At 42.0% G+C, this 26694-nt stretch overlaps 9 protein-coding genes across 10 annotated transcripts; 8 read left to right on the top strand and 1 right to left on the bottom strand.

Annotated features, from left to right (window-relative positions):
- Positions 1-464: 464 nt before the first annotated feature.
- LOC105690024 (protein kintoun) lies at positions 465-6009 on the bottom strand. Its single transcript, XM_025746025.2, has 3 exons — positions 3350-6009; positions 2125-2528; positions 465-1991 (listed from the first exon to the last, which is right to left on the bottom strand). The coding sequence occupies exons 1-3, from the start codon at positions 5054-5056 to the stop codon at positions 1610-1612; spliced, it is 2493 nt and encodes an 830-aa protein (XP_025601810.2). The 5' UTR covers positions 5057-6009; the 3' UTR covers positions 465-1609.
- A 12-nt stretch (positions 6010-6021) lies between these two features.
- On the top strand, positions 6022-9526 carry LOC105690029 (uronyl 2-sulfotransferase-like). Its single transcript, XM_012407505.4, has 6 exons — positions 6022-6593; positions 6690-6899; positions 7939-8099; positions 8169-8243; positions 8874-9034; positions 9118-9526. Exons 1-6 carry the CDS (start codon positions 6372-6374, stop codon positions 9264-9266), a joined length of 978 nt encoding a protein of 325 aa, XP_012262928.2. The 5' UTR covers positions 6022-6371; the 3' UTR covers positions 9267-9526.
- Positions 9527-10143: 617 nt separating this feature from the next.
- Positions 10144-12285, top strand: LOC105690031. The gene is made up of 5 exons (XM_048654306.1): positions 10144-10388; positions 10487-10550; positions 10625-11024; positions 11285-11604; positions 11716-12285. The coding sequence occupies exons 1-5, from the start codon at positions 10241-10243 to the stop codon at positions 12113-12115; spliced, it is 1332 nt and encodes a 443-aa protein (XP_048510263.1). The 5' UTR covers positions 10144-10240; the 3' UTR covers positions 12116-12285.
- Positions 12286-12927: 642 nt separating this feature from the next.
- Positions 12928-14543, top strand: LOC105690025. Its single transcript, XM_012407501.3, has 2 exons — positions 12928-13087; positions 13194-14543. The coding sequence occupies exons 1-2, from the start codon at positions 13023-13025 to the stop codon at positions 14293-14295; spliced, it is 1167 nt and encodes a 388-aa protein (XP_012262924.2). The 5' UTR covers positions 12928-13022; the 3' UTR covers positions 14296-14543.
- Positions 14544-15452: 909 nt separating this feature from the next.
- On the top strand, positions 15453-17075 carry LOC105690026. Its single transcript, XM_012407502.3, has 2 exons — positions 15453-15612; positions 15758-17075. The coding sequence occupies exons 1-2, from the start codon at positions 15548-15550 to the stop codon at positions 16851-16853; spliced, it is 1161 nt and encodes a 386-aa protein (XP_012262925.2). The 5' UTR covers positions 15453-15547; the 3' UTR covers positions 16854-17075.
- Positions 17076-17797: 722 nt separating this feature from the next.
- LOC105690028 lies at positions 17798-19300 on the top strand. The gene is made up of 2 exons (XM_012407503.3): positions 17798-17967; positions 18087-19300. Exons 1-2 carry the CDS (start codon positions 17903-17905, stop codon positions 19159-19161), a joined length of 1140 nt encoding a protein of 379 aa, XP_012262926.2. The 5' UTR covers positions 17798-17902; the 3' UTR covers positions 19162-19300.
- Positions 19301-20321: 1021 nt separating this feature from the next.
- Positions 20322-22001, top strand: LOC125500706. Of its 2 annotated transcripts, XM_048654386.1 has the most exons (3): positions 20322-20719; positions 20760-21181; positions 21333-22001. In XM_048654386.1, the coding sequence occupies exons 1-3, from the start codon at positions 20711-20713 to the stop codon at positions 21910-21912; spliced, it is 1011 nt and encodes a 336-aa protein (XP_048510343.1). In that variant the 5' UTR covers positions 20322-20710; the 3' UTR covers positions 21913-22001. The 2 variants fall into 2 exon arrangements, with proteins under 2 accessions (XP_048510343.1, XP_048510344.1); XM_048654387.1 differs by lacking the exon at positions 20322-20719 and having other exon boundaries at positions 20726-21181.
- Positions 22002-22307: 306 nt separating this feature from the next.
- On the top strand, positions 22308-23983 carry LOC105690043. The gene is made up of 2 exons (XM_012407533.3): positions 22308-22469; positions 22763-23983. Exons 1-2 carry the CDS (start codon positions 22405-22407, stop codon positions 23775-23777), a joined length of 1080 nt encoding a protein of 359 aa, XP_012262956.2. The 5' UTR covers positions 22308-22404; the 3' UTR covers positions 23778-23983.
- Positions 23984-25265: 1282 nt separating this feature from the next.
- On the top strand, positions 25266-26151 carry LOC105690013 (hemolymph lipopolysaccharide-binding protein-like). Its single transcript, XM_012407484.4, has 2 exons — positions 25266-25442; positions 25587-26151. The coding sequence occupies exons 1-2, from the start codon at positions 25306-25308 to the stop codon at positions 26002-26004; spliced, it is 555 nt and encodes a 184-aa protein (XP_012262907.3). The 5' UTR covers positions 25266-25305; the 3' UTR covers positions 26005-26151.
- Positions 26152-26694: the final 543 nt, after the last annotated feature.

Raw genomic sequence — 26694 nt, 5'->3', positions numbered from 1 at the left:
ATTGCGATTAACATGTTCAATTGAATTTCAATGATCACGTCGGCTGACATGATTTTATACGAAATGGTTCGTTGCGTATGATCGAATATAGAATACGATAGAACCGAATTTTTGATTAAATTTGATATCGAAGTTGGAAAAGTTCTGTTTTCAAGTATTTTCACATAGCTCGTAAAATGTGATTGAAAAATACGCCGGTCAGAGCTACATATTTGTATTGAATGAAATATGAATATGGGCGTTCTTTGGTAGGATAGGAAAAACTGAAATAGTCGTAAGAAGCTTTTGATCGGCTGAAACCCCCGTAGATTTATTCGTAGATCCTGGTAGCGACCTCCCCTAGACAGCGAAATAACTATCTTTGCCGCAGAGATACACGCAGCAGATGTATTTCGAATTTTCAGAGTAAAACTGAGGTGTCTGGGTTTCGGTATTGCCGATTGATTGAATGTGAACTTTTGCTGTTTAACATCAATTTTCATCTTTATTAGTAATTCCATGTCATGCATCATTACATTAGCAAATATTCTTTCGAATCAAGGCTATCATTTCTCTCTAGACAATGCATATAAATGTATAATACGTTCAATGTGTGATTTCCTTAATTCCGTGCCCGCATTAAAAGTACGTGAATTAAATAAAATCTCGCATTAGCATAATCGAGAATCTATCACCTCTGTTTCGTACTACGTAAGGTTGAATACGGTTACAAAGTTAACAGTCGATATGTCGCCAAGTAGAAGACCATAAATTGTCCATTGAGCAAAGGTGGTAAACGGTTCCTCTCAAGATTAATCCCTTCGTTCCAATAATTGTCATATTGTCGACTTGCGGATAACTTTATTTTAATAAAGTCTGTTATCGGCAATAATTTGATTATATATTTTAATAAAAAAATTGATAGATTTTTTTTTCTTTTCTCTTTTTGTTTGTTTGTTCTCTTTTTCCCCACCCGTACAACATGCAGTAGTGTAAAATTCGTGTAAAAACCCAATAAACTATTAAAATTTTTTTTTCACCCTATAAAATATTATCATTAGATTCATTGTATTTTACCTATTATATGTGTATAATTTTTTATTCAATCTTTTTTATTTTGTATTTAAATTCTTTCAACAAATCTAACACCTAGCCTAACAGTCTGTTAGTGAGCTACGAGTATGTGCAATTTTTCGTGTTTTATTTGATATTGATTTTTCTTTTCTTTTTCAATACAATCCTGCGTACGATATAAACAGGTACGTTGGTTGTTCATCCGCGATTAGCTATACGTAAAAAATTTTTATATTATCTATTTGCAATTCATGATTTGTACAATTTTCGGAATTAAGTAGACCGTCATCGTGGTGTTTAACTAGAAGTATTGATTGTTGCATCAACACAGATATCGTAAACCGTATTCTTCCCTCTAAATTCGTGTTTGATTATTAAAGCTACTTTGAGATATTACCTAATGTAACTAAAGTATAGTTTCTATAATTGTAACCGTTCTGAAAAATAATCATAACGCCATTTAGTTATTCAAGAATCATCAGAACGAGTTATCACATAATTGCGTTGGGTATATTATAGGATAATAAATCGGAAATTAAAATAATACCGAATACATTCAAATATCTAAATCAAAAATCAAATCATTTTTGAAAACTTCTTTAACGATGTTAGCTTCGTTTTCGTGATCGTTATCCCAAGAAGTTTTGTCTACACGGTCATCGTTTTCTTTACTCGTATGCGAGTTGTGCTTATTTTTATTATCGATATCAATGTGCTCAGATTTATTTTGTATCATTGATTTTTCGCTATTTAATATAGGCTTCACGGTCTCGTGGGTATCAATTTCATTCGATTCATTTTTATGCCTAATTTTGTACTTATCCCGCTCGTCGGTTTCGGAATTTTCACTTTCGCTTGTTCGCCGATCGTGAGCTCGCTTTTTATTCCGTAATTTACGCTGATTCTTCTTCCGTTGTCCTAGGATACTAGAGTTGGATCTGTAAACATACGGAGAGCAGATGCTTAACGCTAGGTGTTTAAACACTAATACCTCCCCATGAAAAGCGAGTCTTCACGTTTATTCTTTAACAACGAAAGCGTAAACGTTCAAGTGAGAGCAAAGTGAATTACCTGTACAGTTGCCGAGCGACAACGTTGTTGAAACGTACAGTCTTTTTTAAGCTCGAACCCCCGGACTCGGAATTTATTTCTGGAATTGAGTCGGAATGGAAGTCTATGGAAGAAGCAAGCATAGAACTATCGTCTACGCTTGATTCTGAAAAGGAACGTGCCCCAAGATAATTACGACGCGATTTTAATATGCCCTTAGATCTGCTTGGAGTACCCCGGGTATGATTCAATTCATCCCCACTACTTTCTGAAATCGATCTACGATCGTCGCAACGCGAAGAGTCTGTATCTTCTTGCTCAACTTCGTCATCTGAATCCAAATGAGTCGGTGTTATGTTTATCACCATATCATCCCCTTCTGCAACAACTTCAACTTTTTTCTCGGTTTCAGACTGCGGTTGGATCTGAAACATTGAATAATCGAACCGTGGTTATTCGTTCTAGCGTATCGAACTTGCGAACGAATGGATTCTTTAGATCGGCAAAAGCGACCATGAATTAACTGGCTTATTAGCGTTAAACTAATATCTGTACAGGTGTAACATACATGCATCAATAACATTTGTTCTACATTTTAAACAACAAAAGTCGAGTGGCTGTGAATTTTTTAGAGCCAATAACAGAGAATAATAGGTACTCGAGATCCAAAAATAGGAGTACGAATTATGTACGTATATGATCATTACTCAACACAAAGAGGGTGACGAATCAGATAGATGAAATGATGTATAGATATATCTGTTTGTTATCAAATGACATTGTAACGTGGCTAAATTGAGGAATCGAATAACAAAATTAAAAATACAGATGTAAAAATTCATAACAAGCATTATTCATCAATTTTTGGTTCGTATCGCACGATCTAATATACCACTGATTGTAAGCTATGTTATTTTTAAAAACATCGAGCAGGTGAGATTTTTAGTAGGAGACTAATCGATAGATAAGCGAATTAGATTCCGCGAATCTTTCAAGATTGATAATAAACGTTATTTGATAAGGATGCAATCATCGGATGCATTATATTCTATTTACTGTTAATGTTGTGGCAAATGCTGGATGATAATTTTTTTATCGGTGAGTTGATAAGCGGTAACTAGGTCATCTACAGAGGACAATTTTAAAAACTCTGAATTGGATTTCTGTTATGTAAAAAGTGGATATAATTATATATTATTATAATTATATGCCACTGAATATTTTCATGCCATTGAGTGCTCATTACCATAAGTTCTTTAAGTTTATTCGTGATCGATACTGCAGTGGGCAGGTTTTTGAGCTCCATGAATTCCTCATCGATTCCAACATAATATTGGGTGAGCTCTTTACTGCTATCTACAGCAACTGTAAGGATGACATTGTTGTCCCAAGGTTCAATAGTCAGAGATTCTGGCTTGATTGATTCCCCTGAAGGAGTCTTAAAGCACAGGGAATAATACACAGGGAAAAATCCAGCGCCAACAGAAGTGAGAATTAGATGCACTCCACAATTCTGTTCCAAAGTTCTGTGCTGTATAGACGCAGGATCAACATTCTTAAGATGAATAGTAAAAGCGATGATCTTATCATATAAATTACAGGTAAAGGCAGGAATAGAATATTTAATGTTAGGGTTCATAAAAGGCATGTTTTCGAATGGAATTTCTGTTTTAGTTCTTAACGCCGTATCTTCAACTTCACTAACAGCACTTTTCTTGTCATCGATTAACTCGACAAGAGATTTTTTGGAGCTAGCTTCAGCTTCATCCGCGGATCCAGCCGACGGACTGCCATGATCGCTGTCAACACCACTATCCTCCTTGTTGAGGTCACCTAGAGGTATGACTCCCCTGATGACCGGCAGAGTAATTGTCAGCTTTTTAGTCTTGGGGTCAAATTTAGCATTACCGCTATCAGGATCGACATTGTAGGGCAAGGGAAGTTGGAGGTCATATTTAGCTGGCTTTTCACTCTTGAGAAGAACAAGGCGTTCCTGGACATCGAGAGAAGCATCGTTTGCAGTTTTAAGTAAAGGCAGGTCAATAACGACTACAAGCTTCTTGGGAATGGCAGTATGCAGCTTTGCATTTTTGTGGTTTTGAAAGTCTTCTATCTCCACGTCATTTTGGTGTTTTATGCAAAACTTTGGGGTAGTGTATGCAGACTTTTCGTTCTCTAATTTTGGCTTGTCCTTGTAGAACTTAGTTGGAGGTGCTGGTCTCTGAGGTTTCTCACATTTGTGTCTCAGGTGTTGAGCCCTGCTATCATCATAGCTGGTCATGAGTTTCTGGTAAATCTCTGGCTCTAAATCTAGAGGAGTTTCCGATTCTGTACGCGGTTTTTCGCATGTTTTCCGGATAACTGTAGGCTGACTTACACCCTTGAAACCGAGCTTTGGGAACTTGATGTTTTTGCGGTCAAGTTTCACCTTGAAATTATTCTCGACACCATCCAAGGCTGTTTGGTTAACAGTATCTCGAAATTTCGAGTTCCTGGTGGCAAGGTGGATTGTGTCGGGGTGAAATACCACATCAAACACTATGCAGCGAGTTTTTTTTTTATCAAGGTCATCTCTTGGAGGTGCTAGAGTGTAAGGAATTGACCACTGTAAACCTTTGTTGCCGCCCTCGTAGGTGGGATGGCAAGTGGGTTTTTCAACCGTTGAACTTTTACTTATATTGACAAAACACTTTTTGCTTCCGTCAACACTGGTCTTTATTACGTAACCCGGCTCAGGGTTAATGAACGTGACATCGACGCCTCGTTCCTTCTCCAATTGGGTTATTTCTTTTTCGTACAATTTCTTGTTTTCTGGGTTGGTCACCTCCTCGGCGTATTCGAATAATAGTTTACGGAATTCTTCTTTCTTCAAGCAATCTGTTAAAGTGTCTAATTCCTCTTTAGTAACATCCAAATCCTCCCAATTCTTTCTTCCCGAATCGTACACGGCCATCTTCTAGGTGAAACTGTTTTGGAAATAAACCAGAAGTTTCTAACATATCTGCGCATTACCACGTGGACCAACGAGATACGCGCAGCTCTGCCGGCCGGCTGGTGGATAAACAATCTACTAAAAATTCGAACTCGAGCGGGATGCCGACATTTCATTTTACCACATTTTTCTCTGATACTTATGCACGCAATGATATGATTTATGCAAATAGCTGACCAGCATGCAAATAAGCGTTGCATAATTAAAATCTTTCGCTTACGTCTCTGCTGTTATCTGTCAATTTAACATTACGAGTCAGATGCGCTTTTCTGAATCGTTAGAAACGTCATAGACGTGTAATATATTAGCAATAAATATAAAGAATCTGCGGAGAAAGCTGAAATTTTTGAATTACGATCATGTCACGGTAAATACTACCGACTACCGACTACCGATGGTAAAATTATGGCCTCTGTTACAAGTTACAAAGTTTACTATGACCAGAATTATATTTGTACTCGTTAGATTAGAATTGTCAGTTAGAAAGTTTCTTCCAGGATACTGAGAACCATTATATTCACATTAAATTAAACACTATTAGGTACCTGATCGTTTATTTCCTACAAAGTTTGATCTCATCTCTGAAACCGGCTACTATTATTATTCTCGTAGCTCTTTACTCTTATTGTAGATGCGAGTATAGTCCACAATGCAATACGGATAGCTGCCTATAAATTCGATTACAAAATTGCCCCCGGGGCATGCGTGCGATCAACAATGAGTTGTTTTCACAATCGAATAACACGATTACAATCCACACAAAACTTACAACATGATCTTGCAATGACATTTTTCGTGGAGAATACATATAATCCTAATTATACAAGTGACAAAAAAAAAACCCAAATTTATTCCATCTCCAGGTAATACAAATTTATGCGTGGGAATTAAAATCAGATAGAAAGCTAAGATATACGCTTTCCATGGGTTATCCATACCGATCATGTCCTCGAAGAAAATTCATTTTTCATTAGATATGCGATGCTGTAAGTGTCTAGGCAAAACGCGTGTGTCTGATCGTGGCAGCGATACGTATATCTGAAACGAAAATGGTACAGTTGAAACAGAATGGTACTCTATGGGGATTTCATGATTTATTCTTGGTGGGGATCTCGAAGCTGATTCCCTCTTTGGAAGAACAAGATGTGGGGGATTACTAGCTGAGAAGTCTGTGACCCACTGACATTCTCTCCAGTAACGCGGCAGACTTAAACGTTGGAAATTGAACGCTTCAATTGTGAATAAGTGGAAATAAAACGTACTTTGAAATTCGGAAATGGGCGTAAGAAAAAGCACGTTGATGCGACGATGCAACAGTTTGGTAACGAGCATAATCGGATGCTTGACAATCGCGTTCTTTGTTCTGAATAAAATATTAACGACGGAACCGGAATCAGAAGACTTGCATCTAAAAATGACCAGAGTGGGCGTTACGACTACGCCGTCGTGGGATTTAAAGCGTGAAAAGAACCTGGATAACAGCGATGCGAAGTATCAGGTAAACGAGATTTTAAACGTTCGGGGACCATGTGAAAAAAGTGTCGAAATTTTCAATTCTCGCCATGTTTTTTCATATACCAATTTATGCCTTCAGACCCATCGTTTCGTCACCCCATCCCTCGCGGAAATAGGTGGTCGTCGAAGCATACCGGAGATGAATGATCACACGCTGATGATAACGAGACTTCCGGGTGCTGGGTCGGAGCTATTGGTTCTGATTTTGCAGCGTCTTCAGGGCTTGAATGCTTTTAAACACATAAGATTGCCCCCGGGCGACGAGAATCTTCTCACAACTCTTCAGCAGGTCAGTTTTACGAACTCTCATTAATCGACGTGTGTGTTGTATATCATCACGTTACGCGATATACGTTCATTACGACATTTTTATTACACGAGTGTTTGGCGATCCCACAAGTTCAAGTTCGATACTCATTCTAATTTACATTCACCGACTGTGACGCCTTGTTTTTTTTTTTCTTTTTTTTTTTTGTGAAAAATACATCATATTCACTTATATTTTATTCTCTCAATTTTTACTCTGCGACGACGCATAGAAAATCCGATAACAGAGATGAGAAAAAATATGGGACGTAAGTAGAGCGTATAGGTGGATTCGTGTTCGTACATACGTTAGATATTCCGAACAGTAATTATATATATTGGTCAATAGTTAAAGAGGGAAAGCTGCTGCGATGGATAAAGCCATTTACCGTTGTATATGGATATCCAGTCTGCTCTGGTATGGTCAGTTTTAACAGTTGATCGGTCGGTTATCATCTTCGTAACAATTATTCGGTTCAACATTCAAATCTTCAATTAATAAAATAATACGATTCCGTTAATGATTCGTAAAACTTTGCGCAATTATTACTTTATTGCAATTTGACTATTTCGTTCTTTCAAATCATCCAGTCTACGAACAATGAATTTTTATTATTCAGCTATTAAATCTGCGGTGCTGTAGCAATGACTATCAATTTCTTCTGTCTTACTCAGCTGCTTTTTTTGTGTCAATAAAATAAACCTTCGTCAGGACCGCTACGATATACGAATAGTGTAATAACCTTGGGAAATTTTGTAACGTAATTGTTATTAATTCGATGATGTTTTCCTTCAATACACCACCGGTTCAATTTCATCGATGTATAGCATGACTACACTCTTCGTCGTAAATTTTTTTTTTTTTTTTTTACCCTGACATTTACCAAGTGTAGATACAATATCACGGTGAATTATCCTTCAGCGCAATATAATGATCATATTCACGTGTCGCCTATCTTCAATGACTCTTTTTTATTACACGTCATTCTTACTATAATAAACGAACAATATTTCTCATGCAGGAGCTTCTCGTCGAGGACATCACGATTATAATGAAACGAGAGGCTGTGCCGTTGACCTTTGACGCTGATTTGAGATTCCTCAATTTCTCGGCATTCGGTCGGCAAGCTCCAACTTTTATTTCCATGGCCAGAAACCCTCTCGACCCGAAAATATTGAAGCGGTGAGTTTTAGGGGATCGTCTCATCGGCGACAGGCACTAAATAACGTTTTTTGCTTTTCGTTATCTCAGGTACAATGGGAAGGGTGTGAATCCAACGTATTGCGGATCGATCGCTTACTTTTGTGGACAGGATCCCAGATGCACGTAAGCACAGTGTCTGCAATAAAACATCCTCCAATAGCGTCTTGATTGATTTTTTTTCTTTTTTTTTGTTCTTAATATTTTTTCACCGTAACGCCGAGTTCGTTGAGTTTCGAGTTCGAGACGGCTTAGCTTTTGCGTGAGGTCAGACGACGTTACGTAAATCTGCACATAGGTATTCAGGTGTGCGCATTCGTGGGAATAAATGGGACGATGTGTTTCACAGCAGTTATAATATATAATGTTTTACATGCACAAAAATATACGGACCGCGCATTCCTCACCGCCGACTCGTGGAGTCTTTTTGTTTCTCCATTTTGCGATTATCTCGTTTCTATTTCGTTGCATAACGACCTATAAGGAACTCATCGCGAACGAAGAGATCATTGAAACAATGTACCAAGTTCAATATCCGCGACCCGCTTCCCACACGATTTGTTCGTGTTATACTACTAACATGGGTAGATCACCTTTCACGCGGTGTATGGATTACGCAATTACGATTATACCTCGTGTGTACCGATGAACTTTCTTTTCGGCAATTATTGCGCGTTCCATTGCATGTAGCGGTTAGTATATAGCGGCGTTTTCGTTTTTAAATTTTGTCTTTTAATTTTTTTTTTTTTTCCACAGACACGAAAATCGTACCTGGGCCATGATGGAAGCTCAGGCTAACATCGAACGCTGGTATCCAGTGGTTGGTTTACTGGAACACGTCGAAGTTACCTTGAAAATTTTGGAAAAAACTTTTCCATACTTTTTCAAGGGGGCTTCGGAAGTCTACTCGAAATTCCGTGAGTTCTTTTCTACTTTCTTCCGGACGTAAAAAAGTTATTTATCGTTTGAATTAACGTGTTTTCATTCGCGATTGTTTCAGATGTGAAGAAAAGAATACCCAACAAAGTTAAGGAACCGAAAACAGCATCCGGGGAAGAAAAAATTTCCACGGAATATCTGGCTAAGGAAGTAGAATTTTATTTGTGGCTGAAATCACGTCTGTTTCACCCGAAATCTGACAACGGTTGAGGAAATCACTTTCAACCTTCGGTACGGAAAAGGATTTCGAACACCAAAGAAAGAAAAACGAAAATTAAATAAAAAAAACGCAGTAATGAAACGCGGTTTTACTATCCCGGCCTACGATAAATCGAACGACGATGAAGTTGCGTTATATGTAAGTTGTCAAAAGCACAGCGTGTAAAAATTTTGCGGAATTACGCAGCTCACTGTACATCGATGTATATTCGATCGAATTCATTGTAATAAATTTGAAACGGTTTCTAAGATACACGCAATTTAATATTCCTCGAGATTCTCTTTTGTATTATCATGGTCCTCCGCGTATTGTATTGTAAAAAAAAACATATCAAACGTGCGAGATGAGTGAATGTTAATTATCTGTACTCGATGAGATTTGAATAGATTATAGAATCGTATGAATTGAAGAAATATCAACGAAGAATCATCGCCGGGAATCCCGGGACTTCCCAATCGGATACCGAAAAATCCGCGTACCTTAACGTGACTCAATGACGATAATCGGCAATTTTCAAACGCTGAGACGATTGCGAAAACTCGATGTCTCACAATACTCACGATCAATCGAATTTTCGGTCTTTCAGTGGCCTCGAATTCGTCATCGTCAAATTATCATTTTCCCACATAATTTTCAATCCGAAACGTCGAAATAGCGTAGGTGTGTTAATTGCTCTGCGAAAGGTGTGCCTTATCTGAGGCAAATGATAATAGTTCGTCGCAATTGATTGCAAGGAGAAGAAAATCCGTAATAAAATAGATAAAGCGTAATCGCGGAAATTCTTCGACGTAAGATGTTCGCTCCGCAAATAATAAATAACGAAGGAGAAGAGAAAAGACCGGGGGATTACCAGCCAGTACGATAACTGCGTATAAATTCCAAGGTCTCATCGGATGATTTCAGTCTCACTCGATCAGCTCAACGGAGACGGGAGTATCTGCGTTGTACACTCCGTTCGTAAAACATGGCTAAAGTGAAACTAATCATCGTTATAGTTCAACTGTCGGTTGCTTCGCTGACGATGGCAAATCAAATGCAATCACCCATCAGATCAGCAGGTATGTCGATATTCAATATGTCGATCTTCAATGGTCCATTCGGTGGAGGCCTGGGTGAGTTTCTCGGTACCCTCGTTCCTGAAATAATTATCTTTGGTCGAACCACGTCATCCTTGATATCGAAGAACTAAATTTTGTCCTTTTTGTTTCAGCCTACTTTGCCGGACCTCCTTGCTTTTTGTACGGCCTGGTTCTTCAGAGACGAGACGATTACACGTAAGAGAATAATGCTTGAATTAGAAAATTTCTTGCTAATGATGTTTCATTGTCTTTGTTTTCAATACCGTCAGATACACGCCGGGAATCGGAGGTCACAAACTGCACACCAGAGCAGTACCTTGGAACGAGGCCCGATTGACCTGCGAAGAGGAGGGCGGCTACTTGACGATCATCAATTCGATCGCTGAGGCGAACGCGGTGACCGAAATCCTCAAGAATTCGGAGCCCATCACCGGTTCGCCGCATCCGGATTTCGCCGCCATCGGTTTTCACGATCTTTATCACGAGGGTCAGTTCGTGACCGTTCACGGTCAGTCATTGGCGAAGGCTGGATTCACGGGATTCGCGGGCGGTCAACCGGACAACGCCGGAGGCGCGGAGAACTGCGGATCGATTCACAAGTCCGGCAAACTGAACGATATCAATTGCGGGACGCGATTCGGATTCATATGCGAGATACCTTACACCCCTTGAAATAACGTGAAATTATCGGCGTGGAATAACGAGTATTGAAATTTTCGTTTCACACCAGAGTAATTATAAGAGGACTTCGTAGACTCCGCGATACGTATTACGTGGAGTTTAGAGCGAAGCGATAACAGCCCCATCGGGTCAACAAGTTTAACAAAAATACAAACGAAGCGATATGACGTAAGGCGACGGGGGAAAAACTCACTCGCTTCGGATCGCATCGTTGGTACATAAATTATAAATAGAAAATCTTGTAAATAAAAGTATCAGCCTTCTTTGTAAAACCGAACCGAGAAGATCTCTGGAAACTTTCTCAGCGCGTCATGAAATCCTCGGCGTCGTTTATTATTCCCTTGTTGATCTTCCTCTCCCTGGAGACAGAAGCGCAACAATTTCACGACACTCAGGACTTTGTCTGGTCGTACCTCATAACCCCGGGTAAGCTGAGTACGAATCCTCAAAACGCAATCGACCGAACAATAAAAGAGAAATTTTTCATTCCAGTTCGTAACTGGTCCCAGCCTATTCTTCCTCCGTGTCTATTGCGTAGCCAACCGGTTTTCACGCGCGACGATTACACGTGAGTAGAGAAAATTCTCCGTACCAATTGTTCGATTTTGAATTTGGTTGTTTTTTTTTTTTTTTCTGGTTTTTCTCAATTTCTCAACGGCATTTTGCAACGGATCTGCAGATACACGTCCGGAATCGGCGGACACAAACTTCATACCAGAGCACTCACGTGGAACGAAGCGCGACACACTTGCGAAGAGGAGGGCGGTCATTTGGCTATCGTGAATTCGATCGCCGAAGCGAACGCTATCTTCGATATGTGGAAAAAATCACCCCCTATTTCGGGCACGCATAATCGCGATCTCGCGTTTATAGGTTTTCACGATCTTTGGCAGCAAGGTGAATATTTAACCATTCACGGTCAGACACTGGCGAAGGCTGGTTACACCGTATGGGCGCCTGGTCAGCCGGATTATTCCCATAGCGCGGAGAGATGCGGATCTTTGTACAAAGACGGTGGCCTCAACGACCTCAACTGCGGTTTGAAATATGGATTCATATGCGAGGTGGCGATCGCCTGATCTTCATCGATCCCATTTACAAAGAAAAAAGAGATGTCGCGTCAATCTTTGCAAAGTGTAACTGGAAATGTCATTTTCAAATGAATCATCTGCGGTACCTTGATACCCGACCTTGTCCAATCCCGAGATTGCGGAATGTTATCAATAAATATTGAAAATTGCAACACGAACGCATCAGCATTAATTAAAGGACATTAGTTAGCACTTTGGGATCAAAATCGTGTCCAATTTTATTATTCGATACGATAACGATGTCAACATTTACGTTGGCATAGTTTCACATCGAATAGCTTTAGGTATGAAGAAAAAAAAAAAAAAAAAAATGAAAATTATCACTCGGATGAATTTTTCCTGTTTATTCGAGTTATCGTCAATCAAATTGAACGAGATCGCAATTACTGTACGTAGCGATGCACCGATTTATTGGAGATGAATTTCGGCCGATCTCTTAATTCCCTGCTATCGTAACGTACACTCACAATAACAGAAACTAAATGAGAACGACGATCGATACACGTCCCGGAGTTGCTCGGCCTTCCCAATGACCTTCGAATTTCCATTTTACTTTGCTTCCGATTAGCGAAAAATTCCGAATCCACTTCGACAGCAGCAAACAAAGATCATTCCCTCACAAGACTGATTGGTAGCGAACATTCTATTTTTCTAATACATCCCTCCTCGTTACATAAGCGTGGCAATAGCATATAGACGGTGACGGTCACTGGGGTCATCTTTATTACTTTTTCACGGAACGAAAACAAACAGAGATTTTATATAATGCTAATTAAGATACCGTCACGGAGTCAGTGGGTCGTGCAACTTGAAGGGGTCAATTTCTTCTGTATATAAAGTCGAGATCGCAGCCTCGCGTTATGCAGAGTTAATCGTGCATTTCGATCGATCGATAATGTTTACTCCGTTAATCCTCCTCTTACTCGGACAAGCCTATATTCTGGGCGCGGATCCGATACCGTAAGTTATACACACAGTCCAATTTCCACCCTCGCTTTGTCACTCTCAATTCGTCGACGATCGTTGTTGTCTCAATGTGTTGTTTTTTTTGTTATTTTTTTTGCAGGCAAACCGAAGAACCGCACAACGCTTTTTGGTGGGTGGAACATGTGGTCGTGGCGACCGACCCGAACGAGGATATGGCATGGCTGAGGGAGTTGTTGGAGACCGATCACGATTCGGCGGCACGGTGGATAAGAAAAGCTCTCGAGGACACGCAGAAAGCGATAAGCTTGTTCGAAACATGGTTCGCGAATCGTACCGTGGCTTTGAACGAGCTGAGGGACGAAACGGCGGTCGAGTCCTGGTACATAGCACAGGCGCTGACTCCCGACCAGGACGCCGAAACGTGGGAGAGCTTGAAGGCGGGTAGAAATGACACGGAAATCGCCATACAGTCGTTGAGAGAAACCTTGACGAACGATACCCAGGAAATAACATCGTCTATCGTCGAGTTGGACGAGGATATGGAAGAGGTGGAATTTTTCCTGAGACTCTTGATGATGCTGGCGTCAACGGCCGACGACAGTAGCGACGTTAGCGACGACGATTCCTCGTCGGAATCGATCGAGGAAAGATCCTTGTGGAAGAAAGTGACCAAGGCGCGATCGAACGATCCCCACAACGCTCTTTGGTGGACGAAACAGGCATTGCTCACCGACACCGAAAACGAGACGCGCTGGTTGCGAGAGGAGCTGGTGAAAAATCCCGAGTCGGCGACCGAATGGATAAAAGGAGCGCTAGGTAACATTCGCGATACCCTGGGCGCCATGAAAACGGCGCTGGTGAACGAAACCGACGCGCTCAACGAACTGGAAAATGAGACCAGAGACGAGTTGTGGTACGTTAATCAGGCACTCGACGAGGATCAGGACGCTGAAACTTGGGATAAACTGAAATCGGAAAGAAACGATACGGAAAAGGCAGTCGGTTGGATGAGGAGCAGTTTGACGAACACCACTCAAGAGATACTTACCTGGTTCAGAGGATTGGTTACGGAGGATTTCGACGAACCCGAATCTTTCCTCAGATTGATTTTGGAGGCGGTCGATTCGGATGAAAATGAAACGGCACCGTCGTCGGAAGAAATGGAAGATCCTGCCTTCTGGTCGAAACTTTTTGACGCGAAGAACAAACAGAATACGCCCGTAACGGCGGCGGTGGCTTAAAATACAAAAAAACAAAAAAAAAAAATAAAAAAAGATTCGGCTACTTTTTTCAGTCACATTTTTACATGATTTTTTTTCGTGAGAATAAGAGAGACAAAATAACGTGTGCTGAAATGAAAAAAAGAATGGTTAGATAATTGAAAAAATATTCAGTTCGTTCGTCACAACGATCTTCAAAACTGAATCCTTCACCTGAATTTGTACAAATAGAATTAAGAAATAAAAATTGAATAATTCTCGCAACAGAATCAGGCTCTGACATTTTATTGATCTTGTCCCCGTCGTTCAAAGTCCATATCAATCGAGGGTCAAACGCAATGTGATGTTCGCATCGATTTATCCAGAGTTATCCGATACGTTTGACAGCAATGAAAATTTTATTACTTTACGAAGGATTCCGAATCAAAATAGTTCCCCATTGACGGTGGAGAATACAAAAATCTGACATCATTTTTTCGAGCCGATTGTGGCGTGAAAATTGCTGCGATTGCAGGTTTTTTTTCCTGTCACGTTGATAGAAAAATATGCACAGTGTTGATATGGACGTCCCCACGTCTGTCTCGTCATTGGAATTAATTATCGTTTTGTAATCAATCATTCGATCGGGGGGTTAAAATATCATGACGCAGGTCACGGTAACATAAAATCGTGTGAAAAAACAACCCCGCAGGGACACTTGTGATGGAATATTTCATAAACAAGCCCACGGTCAACGTTATGGACACACGTAAAGAATATAGATAAATGAAAAAAAGAAAAAAAATGAGCTCGCCTCAGAATTACGCCGTCAGAAATGGAGAAAAGGAACTAGAATCCTTCGAGGTAAAAAGATCTGCGGGTTGGCGACAGAATTTTTCATATAATATAGTAATTTCGAAGAAAACATTGATTCTTTCCGATTTTCCTCTTTTGTGTTCGATCGATCGACCTTCGATCGTTTTTCTGGTATTTAAAATTGTGCAAAATTTTTTCAGCAGTCAACGAAGATCGATACGAAAATCAGTCGATCCGGGCTGTGCAGCATTCCGTAGTTGCATCATTTCGGAGTAAAATAAGAATGTGCGTAACGATGGTCGTCGGATTCTGCATAAAACTCAGATAAGAGAAACTGAGAGCGATTCTGTTACATAATTTTAGTGATGTTCGTACCCGTAAGTTCGTGAAAAATTAACTCTCGTCGAACATATAAACGTTGTGATGTGCCGTTTGTTGTGCAGAATCCGTCGAGCTATCCAATAGCACGCAATATATCATGTGGTCTCCGTTGATCTTCATCCTACTTTGTCAAGGATATCTGACGGCAACCGATCCGATACCGTGAGTCATTTCGTTCGAAAATTTTCCACATCAATTTGCAATTTTTTTTCACCATTGCGTGACGAACGATTCAACGACATCCGATACGTTTGAGTTGAGTTAAAAAATTCTTCTAATTCTGACACGTTTTTCATTGTTTTATTAGAAGCGTCGAAGAGCCCCACAACGCTTTTCGGTGGCTGAAGGAAAATGTCATCTCGAACGACGTGAATCCGGAAACATCGTGGCTGAGGGAGTTGATGGCGAACGATCCTCAGGCGGCCGATTCTTGGATAAGAGAGGGTCTGACGGGTGTGCAAAATGTGATGAAACGATTGGTAGCCTGGTTCGAAGACGACCCGGTGATGCTGCCGAAAGTGAGGATAATGACCGCCGAAGAAAGATGGTGGATAGGTCAAATACTGGACGCGAATCAGGACGCGGAAACTTGGGAGAGATCGTTGGCGGGCAGGAATGACACCGCGGAAGCCGTAATTTCGCTGAGAGATCTTCTGAGAAACGAGACCCAGACGTACGTGAAAGGCTTCGAATATATGCCGGACGAAGTGTTCGAGAGAGCCGCAAATTTCACGAGAACGCGACTGGAGTTAACGTCGGCGGAGGACACGGTGGACGACGAAACACCCAGTACGAACGACACTTGGTGGTTGAGGGTAGCCAAGGCACGAACGAACGGACCCCACAACGCACTTTGGTGGGTGAAACAAGCTGTGCTGAACGGTACCGATAACGAAACCGAATGGTTGAGAGAGGGTTTGAGAAAGCATCGCGAATCGGCTACGGAGTGGATAAAACAAGCGCTTCGCAATACTCGAGAAACCGTCGCGGTTATCAACGAAGCTATAAAGAACGAAACAGGATCGAGTGGTACGGAAATAGTTGAAGAGAATTATTTGTGGTACGTAGATCAGGCGCTCGACGACAACCAGGATACTCGAACTTGGAAAGCACTGAAGGCGGGTAGGAACGATACGGAGAGAGCTATGGTTTGGTTCAGAGGAGCGCTGACCAATCAGACTCAAGAAATTTTAGCGTGGATGAGAGATTTGGTGAGCGAGGGACCTCAAGACACGGAATCCATCAGGACGAGAATACTCATGGCGGCGCTTGCGGCCGAATCGGATGAAGATGTAGCTAGTCCTTCGTCGGATGAAGAAGTTGACGCTATATGGACGAAACTTGTCAAAGCGAAAAATGACGACGAGGCGACGCATCCGAACTCACCTACGTCGGAAGCATAGATAAATTCTCCGCAGCTCTTCTTCGACGTGATTTTCATCTCATCTGTACGATGGTAACGAAGAGGAAAGAAGAATACGCGATCCGATGAGGATTCCACCGTCTGACGGGACTCGCCATCTTCATTCGTATAAATTACAAAAATTTATTGTTCGCAATGAAAATGTCACTACGAATCTTTTATTTCTTTGTAGGAATAGAATAAAACATGATCGAACGTTAAACTGGTTGTGAGTCCGGATACCCGAAGAAAATTCTTCCGATTAATTTAGATGAACAATTTATTTCAGCTAAGGGCCGCTTTTACGCCCAAAAGAAAAACTGGAATCAGCTCTCGATTGGGCAAATTCACACGGATGACATTCTTAAAAAAAAAAAGAACGTGCGACCGACATATTTTCACGACGTGTGCGAGGCGCTTTACGTTTTCGCAATGCTTTGAAAAAAAAAAATAATTTTTGTCGGTTGAGACGTTTTTGCTTCTGTCCAATCACGGGTCAAATTAACGGGGTGAGATGTTCGATGTTATTGAAGATATCGTAACTATTGGCGACGAATAAATTTTTTTGCGAATTCAAACAAGGCCGGTCTACGATAAGACTTTCAAATTTCACCCGGGGTACTCAATGACACGGCGGAGGACGAACATAAAAATAAGAGAGGTCATTGATAAAGAAGATCCAAAGGTCTCGGATGGACCGAGATCTTCACTGTATCGTAGGGTAGTAGATAATTTTTGCGAACAGGATTGTTTTTTTTTTTTTTTTTCTCTCCAAACTTTTAATAGAAACTTTCCTAAACGAATTTGTGGTATGTGGTCTCTTTTTTTCGGTACGATTATCCGAAGTCCGTTTCCGATTAACTTCTATCTCTTGTATAACGGCAGATAAGTTACTCAATTTCTGCAGTATATTTTGAGCGTCACCAGAGCACCAGCTGCGATCGTCGTTGTCAGGTCACCGGGCGATAACGAATGTCCTATTAATTCCGCGTATAAAATCGCGATCGATCACCGGGTGTACAGATCGCTTCGCGAATTCAACCGATCAACATGCGGACGACGTTGATTTTTCTCTTCGTTGGGCAAGCTTGTCTGCTGAACGCGGACCCGCTACCGTAAGTTACTTAAACGTCGTCAGACGATCGTTGCACCCCGCTACCGATTCAACGTCCACTTTATTTTTTTTCATCGTCGGTCGCGTTCTCACCTCAACAATTTTCTTTCACCTCCGCAGAAAAGCCGAGGAACCTCGCAACGCTTTTTCGTGGTTGCGACACGAAGTCGTCGAAAGGGACACTAGCGAGGATTCGCTGTGGCTGAGACAGTGGCTGGTAAACGAGCCGGACGCGGCTACCGCGTGGATCAGAAAGACTCTGAACAACACTCAAAACGCCCTGAGGATATGCAAAACTTGGTTCGCTAACAACAGCGAAATTCTCGACTCGCTGATCGGAGAAACGGCGATCGAATCGTGGTACGTCGATCAAGCCCTCGACGAAAATCAGGACGCCGCGACTTGGGAGAGTTTGAAAGCGGGCAGAAACGACACCGAGTTCGCTATAAAAGAACTGAGGGAAACATTGACGAACGAAAGCGCTTTGTTCGTAGAAGCGATCAACGAATGGCCGGCTGAGGAAGACAACGACGGAGCTCCGAAATTTTTACTTCTTCTGATGGCGGCGATAGCGAGCGGCGACGAGGATGACTCCACCTCCGACGACGACGAAGGTGAATCTCTGTGGAAGAAACTCTCCCAAGCCGATTCTAACGAACCGCGTAACGCTCTCACGTGGGTGAAACGTGTGGTTCTGTCCGGTACCGGTGACGAAACGGCCTGGCTGAGGGACGCGTTGGTGAAAGATCCCGAGGGAGCCACCGGATGGATAAAACAAGCGCTTCGTAACACCAAGGAGTGCATGGCTGCGATAAAATTGGCGCTCAAGAACGAGACTCAAGCGATCAATGTGGTGGAAAGTGAGACTCGAAGCGGACTGTGGTACGTCGATCAGGCGCTCGACGAACACCAAGACGCCGAAACTTGGGATAAACTGAAATCGGAAAGAAACGATACGGAAACGGCAGCGCGTTGGATAAGGGGCAATTTGGCCAACAGTACTCAAGAGGTTCTGTCGTGGTTGAAAGAAGTTCTATCGAACGAAAACGAGGAGGCCAGATTCGTACTGTCTTTCCTTTTCGTCTCACCTGAAACGGACGATAACTCGTCACTTTCGCTATCGGTTGAAGAGGACGACGAAGATTTCTGGTCGAAACTCCTCGAAGCCAAGACCAGCAAGAATACGGTAGCATAGGCGATCTGCGCATTTTTTTTTCAACTACATTCCTCCACGAATTTTAGAAAAGTAAAAACGTTGTGATAAAAAAAAAGATTGCTTTGCGCTAAATGTACAAGTTCGAATTGGATGAAAAATAAAGAAAAATTTCAAAGTACATAAAGAATCGATGGAATTTGATCCGCTAACGATCACGAGGTTGAAATATTCCTCGTATCGAGTGATGTCTGCGTACGTAATGAATAATATTTACAGTTAAGTTTAGTACAAGTATACGCCAATCACTCATAATTCACATTATCAGTTAATAATACATCGCGTAAAGCGCGGAATTCGATAAATCGTAAATGAAGCAGCGGCTATATAAACCCGAGAGCGAAATTCTTCCCGCACGTAGTTGATTCGCTTTCGTATTCGAGCATAGAACAATAATGACGACTGCGTTGACGTGGATCGTACTCGGTTACGCCAATTCGTTGGGAGGTGACAATCGGCCGGTGGGACCGAATCCTTATTCACCTCTTTCCCTGAATCTGGGCCTGCTTCAACTTCAAGCTCAGCGTTACGGTTACACGTGAGAAATTCGATTCGCAGCAAATAAAACCCGACGATCCTTGAAAATATAAATTTTTTAAGCCAGTGGACCGTGGAGTAAATCGCTCGATTTTCTTCCCCCAGATACACGCCTGAAATCGGTGCGCACAAGGTTCACACACAGGCGAAAAGTTGGAACATGGCGCGTCGCGCTTGCGAAGACGAGGGTGCTCATCTCGCGGTGATAAATTCGCAAGCGGAAGCCGAAGTGGTCGGTCAACTTCTCAGACAATCGGGACAACATCGTGACTCGAGAGACTCGAACTTCGCGAGCCTCGGATTCCACAATTTTTACGGGCGTGACGATTGGGTGACGATATTCGGTGAATCTCTGACGAAAGCTGGATACGACGTGTGGCTACCCGGTGAACCGAACAGTCTTGGAAACAACGAGAATTGCGGTTCGATTTTCGTCGACGGAAAATTGAATGACGGAAACTGCGATAATCCCGCTGGATTCGTTTGCGAATTACCCTACACACCTACGTACACGTTGCAATATCAGATGCAACAGCCTGTTCAGCTTGTTACGGAACGAACGGAAATCGGCAGGGTCGATGCGAATTGAACGTCTCTCCGTTTCGTGGCGCGTTCTAACGACCGAGGTGAATGAAAAAATTTGGCGGAACGTTAAGGGGGGGGGGAGCACCTTTCACGGATGAAATTTTGAAGTTGGAATATATTTTTTTGTTTTAACGCAATGTTTGGAAAAATCGATATTTTGCATTGAGATGTGGTTTCAACTCTACGCGGTAGGAATGATGAAGTAATATAGAAAACAAAAATGCAGTGACAGCGCTTTCCGAGGAACGGCAACGGTGAGGTCAGAGGGTGAAGATGCGATATTCCGCATTACAATTTGCGAAAAGTAAAGAATCACGAGGCAATACTGAATCAGCGTAATTCCAAACCGTCTCGTTAATTTCAACGTCATCGACTGGTACATTATTTGTCAAACTAATTTTGGCTCGATATGAAAAAGTCCGACTAGAAAGAGCGCATGTAATTCATCAACTTTTCACTCCTTCTCGCGCTTCATTCAACCCGCTCGCTATATTATTAACTCTTATCTCGTATCGTCATGTTTTCAATTTGTGAAAATTACCAGCTTAACGATTGGAGCATTCGAAAGCCAGTATCTGGCGCTACTTCAATGTAATATTACATCATTTCAGAAAATAAAAAGTAACATTAATGGACGCCAGGGTCACTATTTAACGAAGATTACAGATACCAACAACAATTTTATTATGTATACCGTATCGAAAGCGATAACGATATGCACAACGACTGCGGACGAGAAGAGTAATTCCGTCGAATATATAGTCAATATCATACTGATCTCCGTACAGAATCGATTTGGAATCTTATTAAGCACTATGTGGTCTCCGTTCATCTTCTTGCTTCTCGTACAAGGATACCTGACAACCGCTGATCCGATACCGTAAGTCATTCTGTTCCAGATTTTTTGATATCGGTAGGAATTTCGTTTCTATATATGTTCGGGCCAGATAATCGACGTGCGATTCGGCAACGTTCAAAATTTAGTCTCATTCCGATTTCGTTTTTTTTTTTTTCTCTTTTTTTTGCGACAGAAGCGTCGATGAACCCTACAACGCTTTTCGGTGGGTAAAAGAAGCGCTGCTAACCGACTCAAATAACGAAACGAGATGGTTGAGAAAAGGATTGGAGGACAATTCGGCAGCGACTTCGGCGTGGATAAAACAGGCGCTAGTCAACACTCGGGATATCTATTCGAACATGACTGAAGCCATTAAAAACGTGACCTATTCTCGTGTTAAATTGGTAGACGATGAATATTTGTGGTACGTCGATCAAGCACTGGACGATAATCAGGATGCTGAAACATGGAAAAGACTGCAGGCCGGAAGAAACGATACCGAAGAAGCTTTGGAATGGTTCAGAGGAGCTCTGACCAACGAAACTCAAGAAATTCTTACGTGGGCGAAAGCTCTGGTAGACGACACCTCGCAGGGTATTTTTTCATTCCGAGGATCCATACTGACGTTAGCGATGGATGCTTACGGCAGAACGTCGTCGGAGGAATCGAGTGAAATCAGTTCTCCGGATGACAAGTTGGCCACAACGTTGTGGGGAAGATTTTTGCAACTCAAGAACGAGTTGATAAAGGAAGGTGCGATGAGCGCGGACTGAATTTCAACGAATCACGCGACTTTCTTATAAAATAATGCGATTCACGAAATGTTGCGATCCAATGTTGAAATAAAATGAAAATTATTTTATCCCCGTTTATCGTCACTCGTCCAAAACGAAACCGCATCCCCACGATCGTTACGCAGTCCCGATATTGGAATAAAAAAAGCTTCGATTCTCGAAAATACGTCCGAGTAAGGCTGATTCGAGGTCGTATTCGATTTCCGATTAAAGATATTCGAGTAAACGTTCCGTCGTGTAATTGCGTTACTTAATTTCAACTGGAATATTAGCCGTAGCCAAAGATGGCGAGTGACACTAAGGTCACTTGTTATCGGTTTCACACACCGATCGTACCGTACTTGTAAATACGATAACAACTATTTTACATTCAGTAGGTAGTAAAGCTCGCAGGGGTCACCTAGTCCCGTATATAAAGTCGAGATCAGCCCTATACGGTGCAGAGTTAATCGTTGTTTCGACCGATCAACGATGTGGACGCCTTTGATTTTTCTCTTACTCGGACAAGCTTATCTACTGGGTGCAGACCCGATACCGTAAGTGATCGTCTCGATTTACCAAGTTTCCACGATGAAGATCTCGATTTTATTCTTTTCCCCAATCCTAATCGAGTCATTCCGCATGGAGCCAATCGCTCAGATTCGATTGAAATTCGAAGCATTTTGTGTTCATTCTCGTCAAAAACTGCTCAATTCAATCGAACGTCAAGCAACTAAGAATCTTCGAGTATACGAGTGCTAAAATACGAACGGTAGAACCTTATGGTCAAGTGTTACCTGGATCTCCGTCTCCTTTTTTTATCTCGATTCTTCCTTTTTTTTTCCAACAGGGTAGTCGAGGGTCCCCACAATGCTCTTCGGTGGATAGAGGAAGAAGTGGTCGCAGCCGACAAGAGCGATCAACTGTTATGGCTGAGAGAGTTGTTGAAGAACGACCACGGAGCGGCTAGTTCGTGGATAAAGGACACTCTTAACGACACTCGACACGTGGTGACGTTACTCGATACATGGTTCGCCGCAAATCCCGAAATCGTCGCGGAACTGAGACGAGAAATGGCGATCGAATCGTGGTACATCGATCAAGCGCTGGACGAAAATCAGGACGCCGCGACTTGGGAGAGTTTGAAAGCGGGCAGAAACGACACCGAGTACGTGATCGGAGAACTTAGAGAGACCTTGTCGAACGATACTCTGATATACACAATAGCCATCAAAGAGTTAGAATCCAAGGGATTCGATGAAAGTGAAATTGTACCAAGAGTTTTAGCGATATTGGCAGCGGCGGCGTTGTCCGAGGACGATCATTCCGTTGTCCACAATGCTTCTTGGTGGGTGAAACAGATCCTACTGACCGACACCAGTGACAAAACGTCATGGCTGAGGGACGAACTGTTGGAAAATCCCGAAACTGCTTCGATCTGGTTGAAAGAAGCACTTCGTAACACACGGGATACCGTCGCCACAGTGAGCGAAGGAGTCAAACGGTGGCCGGAGATCGCCACCAAGTTGGCGCAAAATACCGAGAACGCGTTATGGTACATAAATCAGGCGTTGGAAGAAAACCAACAAGCCGGAACTTGGTACCAACGAAAATCGACGAGGGACGACACGGAAGAGGCTGTCGCCTGGATCAGAGAAACCGTGACCAACAGTACTCAGGAGGCTCTCACATGGTTCCAGAGATTGGCCAAAAATCAGCCCGGAGAAGCTGCTAGGTATTTGCGTTTTATACTCGTAGGTGAGCCGGGGTTGTACGATTTCGATCCGGCGACCGAAGGTCCTCCGTTTTGGTTGAAACTCATCGAAACGAAGAGCAAGCACGACCCTTATCCCTTCGATCTGTGAATAGATGAATATACTTCACGTGTTTCTTCCGATATGGTTTTCATCTGAATCTACTAACTAGTACAGGAGAGGTAAAGTTATACGACTAACTTCGAGCGGGAGCCGCCATTGGGTCAAAAGTGACAACTGCTGGGATGAATGTGATTCTAGACGTTGTCTGTTTTCTGTAATATCGATCCGTGTAATAAACGAAATGAAAATTGAAACGTTTGTGTAAACTTACTGTTTTTGATTGTCGTCAAACGAACGTCCACAGCCCGTAATTCGCTCGCGGTATCTTCGTGACCGAACGCTGATTACGCGGTTGCTCTGTTGAAACTAGAAATAAAATAGGAGCAAATTTGTAGCCAATAATTTTTTGCGACTTCGTTTTCATTTGACTTCTATCACGCGAACCAGAGCGACGAAATAACTCCACTGGACCCACCGTCAAAACTGGATAAGGAGTGGATGAAATTTTTATGCCATCGGATGTCGAGCTTTATGTAGAGGTAGCTGAATTGGGTTCAATTATTGGCACGGTTCGATGGAATTTTAAGATCACTTCGAGTCTTCTCCGTACAGTGATATCGAGGGGCGAGGATATGGTAGATATTTTTAAGACGCCTTTCAACTTCCGATGGAGGCTAAAGTGGCCCCATTGATTTCAAATTCAATAAATTACGTCAATTTTCAGGTGAAATTACAATGTTCTTGTATCGGATGAGAAACTACACTGTTCGTTTTTTATTTGATGAAATTGGAGTTCGCTGATGATAAAAAAAAAAATCAAAAGCGAAATTCTTAATCAAAAGTAATTGAGATTTGATGGGCTGGGCGACATTGGGAATTCAGGCTTTCCGAATTCTCATCGTCATCTCTGTCGTGTAAAAATCGCCCCAACATTTTCAGAATTCGTGTTGCAATGAGAAAATTAGAAGTGCACTTGTCGAGAATGCGTCGATGCACGAATTAAATCTTGGCTCCTGTCAATTATAATTAGCGATGTTGAAATTATGTAACGTTTCACTGACGTATCATAGACAAGATAATGATTAACGAGCTTTTCTTCCTCTTTTGCAATGCTGGTTAGATTTTTTTTCACATTACACGACGAGCTATAGCCCGCGCGCACAGATCTGATGAGTAGTTTTTTTATTCATAAAATATAGCCAGTGGATTTTTTTTTTTTTTTTCATAGACGAAAAAAACTGCTTCGTTTGAAATTTTTTTACAAGTGGCGGGGGGGAGGGGGTGGGGGGGGGGAGAGGCGAGGCGGAGGGTCATGTGTTCTCAAGATAGCTACGATCGCTTCGCTTTTGCAAGTTGAAAAAGTCGATTATTATATAATGTGAAAAAAAAAAAATATTGAGTTGGCCAATTAAAAGAAACGAATTTGCTCCGGCGAACAAATCGACAAGTTGAAAAAATTTGACACACATATAACCACGGCAGCTGTAATCTTGGGGGTCACGATTTTCAACTATAAAAGCCCGTACCAGTTCCTTCGGTACGTACAGTTTCTTGTATTACTTCGAACACTGCAACGATGTTGTCCCCATTCGCGTTCGCTCTCTTCGGGAACTTTTGTCTCCTGACACCGAACTTTACCGCACCCCAAATAGCCGCCTTGCCCAGGCAAGAGTTGAAGTCTTGTCTGCCTCCGGTCAGACGCCCCGACTACACGTAAGTGAAATGAATTTCCTATCGTCAATTTTCAACGTTCTTTGTCAGCTCCTTCGAAATGCGAAAGATCTTGGCAATTGTTTCGACGTTGAAATAAAGCCGGTTAACGTTTGTTTTTATTTATTTTTTTTTTCTCCTTCGAAGATACGTCGAGGGCATCGGTGCCTACAAGCTCCATACCACAGCGGGTATTTGGCAGACCGCCAGAAGGACGTGCATTGCCGAAGGTGGTCAGTTGCTGGTAGTAAATTCGGACGCTGAAGCCGAAGCAGTCAAGGCACTTTGGGTAGGAAAGGAAAGCCACAAGGGTTCGGCCAACTCGTTTTACGCTCACTGTGGTTTCCACGAGCTCCACAGCAAAGGCGACTACGTTACCGTCCACGGCGACCCGTTGAACAAAACAGGATGGCTGAAATGGGGCCCTGGTGAGCCTAGTATCGTCAATGAGAACTGTGGTTCAATCACGAAAGCCGGATTCTACAATGATATCGACTGCTTCGGAATGTACGGTTTCATTTGCGAACAACCTTGGGAATACGTCTCGTTTCCAACGGGAGCTTGAGTTAATCTCAATAATATCCTAGCGAACTACAGTGGTCGAAAATGCCTCGTGCACCTTTCGATATATTTTCGGAATTATACTGTAAATTGTACGTTAAATTTTGTATCCATTGTGAGGAGCGTTCGCAATAAATGAAATTTCAACGAATATTCAGCTGTTGTGGTTTACCATTCTGAGTTATTTTTTATGAAATCATACGCAAAAACTAATCACATTTCAAAGAATCGTCAAAAACTGAATAAGGGAGGTACAGTACTTACTTTGAGGCAAATTTGATAATTTCGCGAATGATTTGAAAATCCGTAACGTTTGCCAATTGTGCTGCTTCAATCACGATTAATTTGCATCACGTTTCGCGGCGATCGTAATTTCAATTGTGAGAAGAATAACTGGACTATGAGTTCATCTGATCCTGACTGCAAACCACTTGCGGTCAGGGTATCGCTGTTTCCGCTCAAAGATTACCAGAAACGAGCTTCCGAGACAAGTTTTCGCGTAGTTCTAACTCTCATACGTCTAATAGCGCTACGATCATGACATCGGCACTGACACTACTGGTTCTCGGACACGCTTATATTCTCGGTTCGGAGACGGATAATTCTACCCAATTGACTAAATCGGATTCGATTCAGCTTCCGGTAGACAACCGAGAGCCGTTTCAGCTTCTGATGAATCGCTACAACTACACGT

Source organism: Athalia rosae, chromosome 4, assembly GCF_917208135.1.
Source record: "Athalia rosae chromosome 4, iyAthRosa1.1, whole genome shotgun sequence".
NCBI classification, from domain to species: Eukaryota; Metazoa; Arthropoda; class Insecta; order Hymenoptera; family Athaliidae; genus Athalia; species Athalia rosae.
Note: the sequence above shows the minus strand (reverse complement) of the source record. Positions and strands in the feature narration are given on the sequence as shown.